Below are 14,807 nucleotides of genomic sequence, written 5' to 3' on the forward strand. Positions count from 1 at the left end.
GTTGGGAAAAACAGGCCTTTAGAATGAGATAAATAAAGTAATAAACATTATGTTATCCTAGAGGAATACAAGGTCTTGGTTGATTTCATAGAAATCACTTGTCTAGTAGGTATTGTATACATATATTGGAAATATATTAAATCTTCAAATAGCCGAGTCATAAAGTGGATATCAGTTCACTTGTGGCAAAACTGCAATATTAAAATATTTCTTGATTGCTACATCATTTGATCATGTAGCTGATGACTCTTGATTAAGAAGGACCAGACATATTAATGTCTCAACTCTCGAGTCAATAGTTCAACAAAAAAATGCGAAATAAATTCACTTGAAGCTAAAAGAACCTTAGTTTATGAAGATTTTATTCGTTGTACAACCCAAGTGAATAATGAATATAGGGTATATCAAAGGAAATTCAACCAAACATTACTACCAAAACTTTTCGTCACATATAATCTCTATTCTTTAGTAAAGAGGAAAGATTGACATTTTGTTCACCAAATCACTTCCTTCAAAAGTTTGATCAACTAGTGTACGAAATTTCTTCTAGTTGGTACACCCAAATGTCTTAGCATATTAATGACGGGAATTTTCTGATATGATAGCGAAGCATGATCCTCGACCCCTTTAAACACATACAGCTTCAACCATTCTTCCAATAATATAGAAAATCACGATCAACCATTTTGTTACAAGAGGTATAAATTATTAGTGACAATTCATCAGCTGGATATTCTTGTTAAAAGTTTCTGAAATCTGTCGGGCTAATATCAAAACTGTGATCAGGCGGAGTTTAAAGCCCCGCGCATATATCAATGCTATGCCTATTTCGATTCATCAACGGCATCATCTTTTTCGATCAAGAGTGAGCGGAAAGCTTCAGCTCTTTCTGTAAATCCAGCTTCAACAAAAGCATCTGCCAATCTATCACAAACGGAATTGTCAAAAATTGAAGTTGTAGAATTCTTCCATTGATCTATGACTTCTCCAACTTCTTTCATATGCTCTAATATCAAATATGAAGATAAAATAGGCACATAATTGCGACCAATCATTTTTTGCTTAGTCATCCTCAAAGATTTCCATATTTGGTCAACCATATCCTTGTTTCCCAAACTAGTATGCAATATGATGAGAAAATCATAGGAAATCCATTCTCTCTGAGTAAGACTCTTCTCAGCTTCTACAAGAGAACTAGCACCAGAAGAGGTAAGTTGGCCCGTTGTCACATAAATGTTAGCAAGGTTTCGATACCTAACCCAACCATCATCCGAATTAGGATCCTGGCTCATCTCAGAAAGAATGTTTCTCACACCTTCAATGTTGAGAGTTGCAGCACAAGAACTTACCCAAAGGTTATAAGTAAAGAGATCTGGAGCAACCTTTTGGTTTTTCAGTTCTTCAATAACTAAAGAAACCTTCTCCACTTGACCCATAGACATGTACAGAGTCATCAGCTCATTGTAGGTAATGGCACAGAAGGATAAACCCGAATCTTTCATTCGCTGAAAAAGTTCCTCGGCTTTGTCAATTAACTTAGCACTTGCATAAGAATGGAGTAGAGCTGTGTACGTTTCACTTGTTTTAACATCATGCGGAAGACCTTCAAAATATCTCTCAGTGGCATCAATACCAAATACTTTTGTCATCAGATCGAGACGAACAGCATAGTCAGAATCAGATAACTCAAGTTCACTATCAGAAACCATCCACTCTGTTATCTGTAAATTATAAAATTATTAGGACTTAATTACTGGTCATTCTTTTATCATGATATATGTTTTCTAAAATCTGAATTTAGTCTGAAATGAAGGGGACATCAAGAGCAAACTCAAGAAGCGCCATAGCTAATCACATGATGAAGCAAAAGTTAACTGAAATCAGCATCCTAATAAAGAGGCAGGGAAAGCAATCAGTCATTGGATTCTCCACATAATAGCTAAAGCAAGGGTATAAATCAGTTTGCGTAGATTTGATCAATGCAGATGCAGGCCATGATACCTTTTAATCCTTTGCCCTTTTCCCTTACACGCCGATTGATTATTATCCACGTGATTTGTATTGAGACTAATTAGTGTAAACTGGAAACGTTTGAAAAGTTTAAACATGGCACATTCATATCAAAGAGGACTGAAAAGTTGAGGAGGAGGTGGTTTGCATTAGTGATATCTAAAAATACTAACATATTTGCAGCTCAGACTTCCTAAAAATAAAGCTCGTTTAAATCCCTGCATTTCGTGTATTCTGAGTAGCCGATATGAAATGACAACACACTAGACCACAATTAAACATTAGGTAATATCTTTCTTAGCTCCATAAAAAGGAAGCTTCCCCATCCCTATTGCCGTCAGTTGTCAGTCAACAAGAAAAACGAAGGAAAAACTTAAAGTGGCAATAGGTCATCAGTACTGAGTGGTCACTAGTAAAGTCCTCACTACAAGTTAATCTCCAACTCTTGCAAGCTCTACCATATCAGGGTCAAATTGAAATTTCCCTACTCAAAACATCAACAAATCTTTGGCAATAGCAAGTCTTCATCATTAGCATCCTCACCAATTTCAGTTGTAGAGCAAAGAACAGATGTACCATTACTATGTAATCAATTTATACCTAGATAGTCCTTCAATTATTATCTCATATTCCCATCCTTAAAATTATTTCTTGAGGATCACTTAAAAAAACCCTCTAGACAATCGCAGCATGATAACTGTCAGATTGTACTTATATAGGCCTCCTAAAAATCATTCTGTTTGGATACATGCAGGGTGTTGTCGACACTAATTATCTCCAAAGAAAAACAAACTGGGATATAATAGCAAAATTAAATGGGGCCATGAAAAGAACTACAAGACGTTCTGATATCATATCAGATGACGGCAAATGTGAACTTAACACAATCCTGAACAGCAGAACTTACACCCACGAACAGAATTTTATAGATTTCCACTCAAAAAAAGAAGACTTTAGTAATTGATCTGACTAAAATAGGGGGGTGGGTTTCTGATTGCTTTCTGAGATGAAATCTGATTAAAACATATTTCTTGGAACTCTTGTTGTTTACCCTGATACTCATATTGGATACAGATATGGACACAAGATGGTGAAGCTCGTATTCAAAAGTTTATAAAAGAAACAGCTAAAAAAATCTCCAAATCAGCTGAAGCTGCTTCCATCCACACACCCATAGTCCCATACTCATGGACTTGAATATTAACATCATAAAGCACAAAGGTAAATACTCTTTTATATCATAAAACATAAGCTGGTTTTAATAAGATCACAAGTTACAAAAACTGAAGGCAACACAACAAGTACTCCATAAACACACACGAGCACCGAAATAGACCCCGTTCCTATTGGTTATTAGATCCAAATCTAAGTCACAATCAAAGAACTCGCATAGTTGTTCCAGGAATCAAGATCAACACTAAAAAGTTTTTGAGCATCCACAATAAGATGGAAGTAATAGTCGTCTCCCTCACAGCCTTAAAGTTCAAATGAGGGTCATAAGATATCCAAACACTTCACATTACTGTTCCAAAAGATGACAATTGACAACTTTTTATCCAAAATTCAAAATCGGCATCCCAAAGAATACTAAGGAGTATCATTGTCATTGATATCTCCTCCCGTTCAACTCTCAAACCTATATTTTGAACTTTTTTCCCCAATGAATAATTTTTTGCCAAATACAACTCTTTAAAGTGGTCACTTTGTTAATCAGAGCCCTTTTCTTTCAATCTCTTCAATTGCATCCTCAAATAAATCGAACACCTTTAAGCTGCAGCCCAAATCCAACCTATCTTCACACCTTTTGGACTGCAACTTAAAAGTGTTTAGTTTATTTGAAGATGCAATTGAAGAGTTGAATTAAAAGGGCTATAATTACAAAGGCTACATTTGGCAAAAGAAATCCCAAAATGAATTAAAATCCTACTGAAGTCTTTATAATTCCAAGTTATCCTAAACGAGAAATACCCGCTTAATAGTTGTTAACTTGTTATAAACACAACAGTAAGAGTGTTCATATATTCTTCAGAAAAAGATTACTGTTTTTTGATATTAAAGTAGTACATCAAATAAAAAAGTAGTATAAAAAACAACATATAACTAACATTTGTTTGAGGAGAATACAACTAACATTTATTAGCTATATCCAGACAACTATATTCTTGATTTAAAGATACTAATTTTTTCGTTTATAGCTAATATGAACTGGGCAAAAGCTCATCCAAAACCGTCTGAAGTGTTACTCAAAAGCCATTAAACACAAAATTCCCCTAATATGCTATTATTCGATATCGCCGTAATAATTTAGGACAACCTCAAATCACATTACCAATATAAGCAAATGAAACATAACAAAAATTGAATAACAGAAAAATAAACTTGGAAAATTGAAGGAAGAAAATTAAAAGCAAGAAGAAAAAGAAGAGAATGACCTCAAGAGCGTGCTTATAACGGTGAGATTTACGGAGCTCTTTTGAAATGTGTCGGAGTTCAGGGAGAGTGACGGAATTACCCTCATTGACCCATTTCTGGATGATATTAGTGGCGCTTCTTTTAGGGAGTCGAAGGCGGAAGATTCGACTCTTTAAATCGTCGGGAAATTGAGGAGATGAATCTTCATGTTCTAGGGTTTCATTTCTCAAAGCGTCGGATGTTGAACTGAAAGCAAGAGATTTCAACTCGATTTTGGTTCTGCTATTAGTAGTGATGCTTTTTCTGCAAAATTGAGATTGATGTTGAAGATAATTGAAGTAGAATTAAATTTGAGGAGGAGAGAGAGAGAGAGAAATACCGTCGGAGATGGAAGAGGAGGGAGCGAGCTGCCATGGTGGTACTGATTGGTGGTGATGGTGGATTGACGCTTGTTGGCTGTTCTAAATCTTACTTCAGCTTCAGCGTTTTTATGCTTTACTATGAATATTTTTTTTATATAAGTTGGTAAGACAAAGAACCTTACTGAATTGGTACATCGCACATTTACAAGCCAAGTTTGTAGGTCAAACTCAAACTTCTAGTGATTGCCCCTCACGAAACTACATTGATTTATATAAGGAGCAATTGACAAGCCAAGTTTGTAGGTCAAACTCAAACTTCTAGTGATTGCCCCTCACGAAACTACATTGATTTATATAAGGAGCAATTGACTAAATACATTAGGGTATGACTCGTGACAAGGGTTCATTGTCTCGCACGAAGAACCAAACATATGCTCTAAAGACAGAATTTGACATGTAGATTGTAGTTTTAATCTCTCCTCAATCTAATTACTCTCCCTACTTATTGATATTCCTACTTAAAATCTTGAATTTTCCAAATATATAAGAAAATACATAACTATGTAGAGTCTAATTTCATTCGTCTCAATTAATACTCTAATAATATCAAATTTTATAATGTTTTTAGTAATACATAATTGCATAAATTAAATAGTCAAAGATTTATATTAACCAATGTATAAGCCAAATTAGAAGCATCAATAAGAAACTGATGGGTTTCGTCACTGCTTTCGTGAAGCTAACAAGGCTGCTGATTTCATGGCTAGGAAGGCGCATGACTTCCCTTCCCTGTTATATTGGTTTCCTCCGTATTGTATGGATTTCTCCCTTATCATCCAAAAGGATGTTTTAGGCTGGCCCCCGGACTAGGGTGTTAGTCTAAGATTGTTCTCCTTATCAAAAAAAAAAAAAAACTGATGGGGTAGAATTTTACCTAACACAGTTACTAGAATTAGTTCAAAATCTTTTTGAAATGCTTTTTCGTTTTGCTGATGCCTTAACTTTTTAATGGTGTGATGCATTACTTCCTTAAATCGATATATATTGAAAGGACCAAATTGGGGCCTGTTCTCTTCGGTATAAAATAGCTGAACTGAATCGAATTGAACTGAATTGAACTGAAATAAATAGTGATATGTGAGAGTAAAAGCATTTTCTGGAGCTGAATTGAATTGAATTAAACTGAATTGAACTGAATTAAATTGAACTGAACTGAATTGAACATAAGTTGGGGAAAACAGGCCCTTGGTATATCAAGGACCAATACAGATCGAACACTTTCGGTTCCAATCATCAGTCCTTATAGATTGGCTATTTTGTCTAGTGGTATAATAATCTGTAGTTAGTAGTGTAACGAAATGAGAGCAAATCACCCAGAAATGAGAGCAAATCACCCAGAAACTCATCACCAAAATTACCGTCTATCTGAAGTTCATGAGGCTAAATAGGAGCATTAAAACTTAAAACCCCCAAATTCCATCATCATCATTCATGAATAACTAGAGTTACCCACAAAATTCTAACTCATTACCTTTATGACTAGGCACAGCGGAGTAATATCATCTAAAAAGAACGTAAGCTGAACACGGAACCAAACACGAACCCAGCCCATTGACCCAAATGGCAGCTCTATCTATGACTTGCTGAGCCTCTTCAACATGCCCTAATATAAATATGTCGAAGATACAAAGAGCACATGATTGCAACCAATCGTTGACAGTGCTCTTTTCAGCTTCTACAAGAGAGCTTTGCCCCAGATTAGGTACATGTTTGTCCGTGGTCGTCACATAAATGTTAGCAAGGTCTAGACACCTCTGACCTCACTCAACCTTCACCATCTTAGCAAGAATGCTTCGCACGCCATCGATGTTGAGAGTTGCTTCGTAATATCTTCTCCAATGCTTATGGTACATAGATCTGGTGCAAGATTTTAGCACTTCAGATCTATAATAACTGCGGAAACCTTATGTACTTGCTCCAAAACGAACTAAGTCATCGTCTCGTTGTAGGGCATTGCACTGAAGGACAAGTTTGAATCCTTCATCTGCTGAAAAAATTCCACCAGTTCGACAATCAATTTAGCACCTGTATCACTGTATGATAATAGAGGATAAAGTAAAACTCAGCTACATCGATACCAAAAACTTCAATCAGATCAATGTAACAGTTTTTATAAGAATGAGATAACTTGTATGCATCACGGACCATGACCAACCATTCTGTTATCAGATAGGCATCAAAGCGTTAAAATTTAGGGCAATGATCATTGGTTGAGCGATTCAAGCTAAGGTTAGGAACGAAGGGCAAACTCATGGTATACTAAAATCAAAACAATCAAATGAATCAAGATTTGGAGTAGAAAAAAGGAAAAAGAGAACTGCTGTTTCTCATACACATTGGCATTTGGCATTCATATTGAAAACTAGAGAAAAAGCTCGAAGTGAGGGCTGTTTTCAGCTCAATTTTTGGATACTTAGATACTATTTGCTATTTTCATCAGTCACTACTCACTAGTCAAGTCTCCAAAGGGAGAACTTTCATCTGCCAAAGGTCATTGGTCTTCTCTCGAAAGAACTGCCATAACCACAACCGGTCCACAAGTTAGAGGTCACTCTTCTAGCATCTAAAATTCAAAGACCTAGCAAAACTTCTTCCACACTTAAATTATCTGAGTCTGTCCCCACAACACCTTGCCACCTTCCCTACTGTAGTTCATACTGACACAAATAGGCAAATAGCTATCACTCCCAAATCATAGTTTTCCTTTACCCTATGTCTGAAGATGCATTCTTTTGTGGGCCACCTATAAATTAAAAACAGCATCCCCACCAATCGCAGCAACCTTAGGTGAAAGGTTGTGTGTATTTTCACTTCTCTAGTTCGCCAATGACGGGATACATGCTAGAAGATTGTTGTTAATTTTTTCGACAAACACAGGCACACGCACGTAACACTAGGAGCAATGGCAGAATTTTAAATCAGCCATGAGCAGAGGCACAAAATGTTTTCATATCAAAAAAAGATAGATCGGCCGAGCTTATTAATTGGCTTTCAAATGTTTCATCTTATACAAGACACTAGCGGACAACAGTTTCCCAAACAGTGCTTCCTGTGAACTGATCTATACCACAGGTAGAGATATGCTCAAAGGTCAAGCCATCTTATTTCTGTCCCAACTCCCAAGTACTATGATGAAAGAGTAAACATGAAAATGGGTAGAGCACTAAGAAAATTCAAACAGGGAGGGGGAGGGGGACCTTATTGATATCTATTTGAAAAGCAAAATCAGCTGCATCTGAACATCCTCTCACACTACATAGGCTTTGAACATTAACAAATAAAACAAGAAAGTGAATACTAATTTCCAGGTCAATGGTACCCCTTTAGGTACCTTTGCTTGTAAAATCAAACTTCTCTCTCTATCTGAGATTGATAATGATATGAAATGCAGTCGTGACACCTGGAAACTTCAAGCCCAAGTGAAAAAGCTGAAAATTCTCCAGCAGCTGAAGCCAGCTTCCATTCACACACCCAAAATGAACAACATGCCCCAATTCAAGTAGAATGAACTTGGAAATTAACATCATTAAGCTCAAATGTGACTAACCAACTACCGAACAAGACTATGTAGCTCCTACTTTCTCCGCACCCCAAACCTTCCCCCCACATAAGAAAGTGATATTCACAGTAGTCATTGCAAAGTTATAAAGCCCAATACAGAACAAAATCAAAGCTAATAAAATATCATCGAAAAAGATCAAAGGATACAAACTCTTAAAGCAATAGAGGATCTTGTCCTTTGGTTGTAATATCCATATCTTAGCCACTAAAAATATCTCCAAGATTCAGGATCAAAACCTACAGCTTGGAGAATCCACAATGAGATGGTGCCATATTATGTACCCTCTCCCTTTTCTTTACTGAACGGTAAAGATTGCTCTCCTCTACATACAAGGGCATCTCTTGCATGCATTCAGCCCATATTGTTCTACTCTCCCACTATCTCACACAAAGATTCGATTAAACTTGGGCAAACTGTATAATTCAGGTTTCTAGGTCATGGGGCTTATAGAGGTGTAAAGGTTCTTCCATGGTCTAGTATGGGGTTATAATGTGGTCCTCATTACTTTTGCATCTTTTGTTTCAACTTTCAAGATTCATAATATTATAATCCTACCATCCCTTTATCTTTGATCCATGTTCCTTTTCTTGTCCGTCCCAAAAATTTTGCTCCATCATGATATGGTAAACATTCTCTTTAAAAGTTTAGGGTCCTTAGGTCACACCCACCCATCCACTTTCTTCTCTTGCCTTTATAAGCCTCGTAATACGTGAAAAAAGCAAATGGATTAAAGATTTTGGACAGAGGGAGTGTTCTGTAGAAGAATAACCATTGATGATTGTTTGTACTTTTGTCTTAAAAAGAGCAAGAGTTTTCTTTTTCTTTATTATAATTTAGCAAATCCATAGTCACTTAACCAGCTGGAGAGAAACTTGCTCCTCTAGACATTAAAGGGAACCTCTTGCCACATCACATCATCATGTGCATTCAACCCATATTTCTATTACTCTCCCACTACATATCACAAAGAATTGACAATCGTTATCTATCATGCCTTTTGCATGTTCTGTTTCAAGATCCATAATGTTTTATCCAATAAAAGCACTACCATTGATTTACCCTTTGTTTTGAGAGAGCAAGAGTTCATTAATTTACTCTTATATTCTAGTAGTATAATCTAACAGCACCATCATCAGCTAGAAAAAAAGCTTACTGAATGCCTCACAGTAAAACCAATTATTTTACAAACCACTATTGCAAGTATGAGCAAGTATCATGAGACGGAGCATGGGTGCTTCAATCTGGCCCCTAAGTGGCAAGGTATCAGTACTTGTACTGTTGTACAGATGGGGTTTTAGGGCCCTGTCAGAGGAGGTCTCATTGCATGGTCCTGGACGGATGCTCTCTCCTCCCCACCGATGGTTACCAATTGTTGTGAGAGATGAAAGAGGTGGTCTAGAATGCTAAAACAATATTTCCTATGCGAGGGCATTAATGAATTGCGTCACAAATACTCCATAATTTAACTTGTGTAGTCATCAAGTTGAAATATTGGAAAGTCATATGTTACTCACCTGCTAGACTAAAATTAGCAAGTAAAATTAGGCTGCTGGAATTTTTATACATAGGCATCATGTATGAACCATACCTATATGCACATCAGGATTCCCAGACTCTCGATGTCAGGTGTTGGTACACCATAAGAAGTGAATCTTTGCCAACTACGCCTTCAATATCCAATCATCACACCTTCATCGTCTCTTCTTCTTCAAAAGTTCAGCTGCTCGCAGAAAGATTTGGTCAACCTCATCAAAATCTGCTAGGTCAGCACCCTCACTCGACAGCTCAGCCTTATTCGAGTCTAATGAAATCTGACGTAGATCTTCTGCAAAACATTCTGGATCCGCATTCTTTGCTGGAAATTTATTGAACTCGTTTAAGTATAAAGGATGTTCGACATTTTCCTCACTATCTGAATCTGTCTCAAACATATCAGATAAATCTTCTGAATCTGAGTTCATGCTCGCATCTGTAAGAGGATCGTCGTCCTTTACAGTTTTATCATATTGATCCATCAATTCCCTTAGCTTATCTGAAGGGACAGACTTCGAGCTTGGTAAGGCAGCACAGCAAATATCATTGCTATCAGGTAATACCGTGGTGGCATTTTCAGCTTGCTCAGAAACATGATCCTCTTTGTTTCGAGCCTGTGCTCGGAGCAGGTCAAGTTCCTGCTCAAGCCTCGGAATATATCTTCTAACAGCTCGCAAGGCATCCCTATATTGAGATTTATCCAATGCCTACACAGAAATAAGCATTCATTAATTAGTGGTGCGAGAGGCATACTTCCTGATCTGTCCATGACTTATGCCTAACTGCAACTTCTTCAAGGTAGCATAAAGACATATTACATCAAACTATCCCATGACAGGCATAAAAGTTATTTGCTATGTATATGAGGATCAAGCCTTATGTAAAATTTAGACGCATTATGATGAGGCAAACACTACAAAAGTCGGTTATTAGGAATATATGGTGAGGCCATGCAATTTTTCCTCTCTTATTACACCTCGATAATTTCCCTCAACAGTGACTCCGGAGGGGGGGCGAATATAGATCATCCTAAATAACATGATTGTTTTTCTAGGAAATTTTTCATTAGTATCCTAATCTTTGGTTCAAACTTTATGAGGTATCCTCGGATTTTACTTTTATAATTTGATATCCCTACATATTAGATAATGTCAGAATATACCTTTTGCACAATCAACAACATTTACTACCATTAGAGGTGAATTAACATAACCAAGGATGTCTTGGCCTAGTGGTTAAGATTGAGGTGCTGTGAACACAGGTTCAAATTCTCCCTCCCCTTCTTTGTACTTTGTACCGCCTTCGTGGCTCATATGGATCAAAAAAAAAAAAAAAAGAGGTGAATTAACATATCACTTTTACACTTTACATCCCAATAATTTGAAACAAAAAAAAACCTCTGTATGTACAAAAGGACACATCATATAATTCCCTAGAAAAAAAACTTCATCTTTATCATCAAGGGAAAATAAAGGACAGCACAAACAACCAAGGTAGAAGAAACAAAAAAAGTAAAAATCAGAGTGTTCCAGTTGGATTTATCAGTTTTTAGTTTTTTTATCCTACCTTGACAGGCAAAAGTGATGCAACTAAAGGATATTTCTTATCCATAGAAGAAATGCAATATCGATGGTTCATGATCTCTTCAAAAGTGACTTTCTCCTTATTGTTTTGAAAGATTAATTCACAACCCACAACATGACATGAGATCAAACATGAGAGCATTACAAGTTTACAACAACTTATATTACCTTTTTCCTAGGAAGGGTGACACGTGGTGACATTATCTCTGTTGGTGGTTGTGAGTAGTTCTTTCCCCTGTACATGATTATTGTGTTCTCCTCATGAATATCAAGTACAATTCCACCAGTCAACCTTGCTAGTTCAGAAGCTATCTCCTTCACTTCTTGAGGAGTAAATGTCTTTACAACTACTTGTAGTGTTTGGTGTTTCTTCCAATGCAAATGCATGTTAAGGATTACACCTTGGTATATCCCTCTTCTTCCTACAGGGACATAATTCTTGCACTTGAGGCCCATCTTCAAAAAGTAAAAATGCTCTTCTGGCGTCAGTACCTCAGGGTCATGAATTGCCTCCGACCACTCTTTCGGCTCTAACTTCTTCAGTGCTTCAACAAGTCTTTCTTCTTTCTTGCGAGCCTGCACAACAACTAGATTAGAGACCACTCTTTCCCTTTTTCTCCTTTTTTCAGTGAAATTGAGGAGTGGAGTACCAGCGTTACTCCAACACCTTCATTTACCTCAAAAACGGGGCTTCGTGTCGTGTAGTGTCCAACACAACACTTTACTTGGATACTTCATTTTAAACTAAAAACTTGACTTTTTTCAACAAAATAGCCAAATCAGACACTTAAACAACCGTATCCGAGTAGACACTCAATCCATGCCTGAGTAACATAGTGGAGTACTATAAAATGGAAAAGCACAAATAATGTATTGCACTGTCTGTATGCTTGAGCAAGCATATGAATACTATATATCCCTTATGAACTTTTACCAATTAATGTGAAACGGCTAGATGAAAAGCATATGCCCTGATTAGCACTTGCTGGTGTAACAAAACAGAACGACCACAGATAATCTCCTTATCAAGCCCCAAAGAACTTGTACGTTTAGCCCACCAAACTTCATACTGAATGGACTTCGGCTCATGATCCACGAAAGTAATATTTGAAGGAAAACAAGTCTGCATTGAAGGAGATTAAGCGGCAGGTTTTTTCTCCATATCGAAAAAGAGTATAAACCAAATTGATTCCTTTCACACCCCTCCCTCTCTAAGGTAGTGAGAGAATCATAAAGCAATCACATGACAAGTCATAAGTAGAAGTCACAGCATACACATTACAAAACATATTTATTGCATAGAAAAAGACGCTAAGAAAAAGGTGATGTAATACATAAGCTGTTGGTTAAGAACTATTAAGATACAGGAAGATTTAATCCCAATCAGCAAAACTAGGCTCTAGAACTATGCAAAGTAAGTTGTCACATAATGTAGGAACATCTTCCACTTATCATTTTCTCTGTAAAACATGTAAAATGAAGGATCATTTACATGTTCAAAAGCTGAAAGGAGGAAAAGAGTGGTAGAATGCAGCAGACCTTGTTCAGCTTGTATAACATCTTCTCTTCAACGGTCATTCTCTGATGCTCCTTCTTCTTCTTCCATCTGAAGTGCTTTAGCCACCTTACAACTGCTCTCTTTCCCTTTAGTTTTTTCCTCTTTACCTTAGTAGAAGCATCCTTGGAGGTAACATTACTCTCAGATTTCCTTGCGGTATCTGCATCATGATTAGCTATCTCCAAAATCAGGCCACTGTGGAAGCCTTGATGGCATGAAATGGACGAAACTCGAAGGAGTGGCCCAAAAGGAGGTCCTTGGACAAAAGCCTTGGGTACAGCACTACGGTAGCTACAATTACATGAGATAATCAGCATGCTTACTGTACAAAAATACAAATAGAAAACACGAAAAGCAATCCACGCTATGTCAAACTTAATACGGGTCATGAAAACAGAAACACAGTTAAGTTTAGAACAAATGCTTTGAATATTGTTCCCAATAGTTTCATCCCGCATCCAATTTATAATCTCAAGTAACAAATTATAGGCAATGATACAAAAACAACAAGAGAATATGAGCCAGATCACTTATCCAGACACATACGATTACAAATTATTAACCCTCTATCTCAAAATAATTAACACATTGTATCATCCCCTTGTAAATCACAATTAGTTGAATTAAGTTACCACTCTTTTCACCACTTAATCTAAAGTATGTCTATATTGCAAATTCCAATTGTAAATCATTACTATATAACGGTCAACAGAAGGTGAAAACTTTCTCTCGACATCTTAATATAGTATGTGCGACTAATTATTTCCGAACAAAGGGAGTATAATTTGTGTCGTGGAGGTTAACCAAGATAACTAGAATGCTGTTACAAAGGGGTCATGAACTCATCATTAAACTTCCACCTTAATATGAATCTCTCATTCTTTACCTCTAACGGCCCATTTGTTGTTTGGTTATAAATGGTGGGAATGGGAATGAATTTATATGTAAATTTGTGAAGAAAATCATTGCTCATTCCCATAGTAATGTTAATCTATCCTAAAATGTGTATTTTTCTTCTTGAATTTTTTTTTCCACACAATACCACCTTGTTAGATGGTAATGAGTGGTAATGAAAATTAGGGTGAGATTGCTTCTCCATTGAGAAAAAAACAAACTTGGGGTTGAAATTTCCTCTCCATGAAGATTTTAAGGTTGCTTCCCTTGTAACCTACACTTAAAATTCATTCCCATTTCCACAATTCATTAACGACTATCAAACGGGCCGTAAATCTTTTCCCATTTAGCTAACAAAATTTTCCAATGTATCCAATGCAATATCAACAATATACTTATACAGTATGTCCATTCCAGAATTCACTCAACTTCATTTACTTGCATCAAAATACAAAATTAAAGAGAGACACAAGGAGAACAAAGCAATTAATCTTCTGCTAATCAGATCATTGGGTATCAAGCAATAACAAATTTTCTAATTTAGAATCCAAAAAAAAGGGGTCAATATTCAGGTATTATGTAAGAAAACTTGCACCAAAAAATCAGGGATTTCATGCACAAAAATACAAGTAGAGAGAGAAGTACCTAGTTGTACGGAGAAAGGAAGAGTGGGGAAGAACAGTGTAGAGAGAATTATGAAGAGAGGTACATCTCATCAGAAAATTGATTGAAAGCGCCGCCCTTTTCCACATTTCCTCCTCTGGGAATAAGCTGCCACAACGTTAGTGTTTTTACCTGGAACTGAACTCTGAGCTTTTGTATGTAGTATGTGA

General features: G+C 36.6%; 2 protein-coding genes across 4 annotated transcripts; both read right to left on the bottom strand.

Moving 5' to 3' along the window:
• Window positions 1-404: 404 nt before the first annotated feature.
• Window positions 405-4,931, bottom strand: LOC104903793 (pentatricopeptide repeat-containing protein At5g09450, mitochondrial). The gene is made up of 3 exons (XM_010691902.3): window positions 4,802-4,931; window positions 4,443-4,725; window positions 405-1,721 (listed from the first exon to the last, which is right to left on the bottom strand). The coding sequence occupies exons 1-3, from the start codon at window positions 4,834-4,836 to the stop codon at window positions 825-827; spliced, it is 1,215 nt and encodes a 404-aa protein (XP_010690204.2). The 5' UTR covers window positions 4,837-4,931; the 3' UTR covers window positions 405-824.
• A 1,030-nt stretch (window positions 4,932-5,961) lies between these two features.
• LOC104903794 (hypothetical protein) lies at window positions 5,962-14,807 on the bottom strand. Of its 3 annotated transcripts, none has more exons than XM_010691904.4 (5): window positions 14,620-14,807; window positions 13,062-13,371; window positions 11,691-12,098; window positions 9,995-10,646; window positions 5,962-6,828 (listed from the first exon to the last, which is right to left on the bottom strand). In XM_010691904.4, the coding sequence occupies exons 1-4, from the start codon at window positions 14,724-14,726 to the stop codon at window positions 10,098-10,100; spliced, it is 1,374 nt and encodes a 457-aa protein (XP_010690206.2). In that variant the 5' UTR covers window positions 14,727-14,807; the 3' UTR covers window positions 5,962-6,828; window positions 9,995-10,097. The 3 variants fall into 3 exon arrangements, with proteins under 3 accessions (XP_010690206.2, XP_010690207.2, XP_010690205.2); XM_010691905.4 differs by having other exon boundaries at window positions 5,962-6,831; XM_010691903.4 differs by having other exon boundaries at window positions 5,962-6,877.

This window comes from Beta vulgaris, chromosome 9, assembly GCF_026745355.1.
Source record: "Beta vulgaris subsp. vulgaris cultivar EL10 chromosome 9, EL10.2, whole genome shotgun sequence".
NCBI lineage: Eukaryota > Viridiplantae > Streptophyta > Magnoliopsida > Caryophyllales > Amaranthaceae > Beta > Beta vulgaris.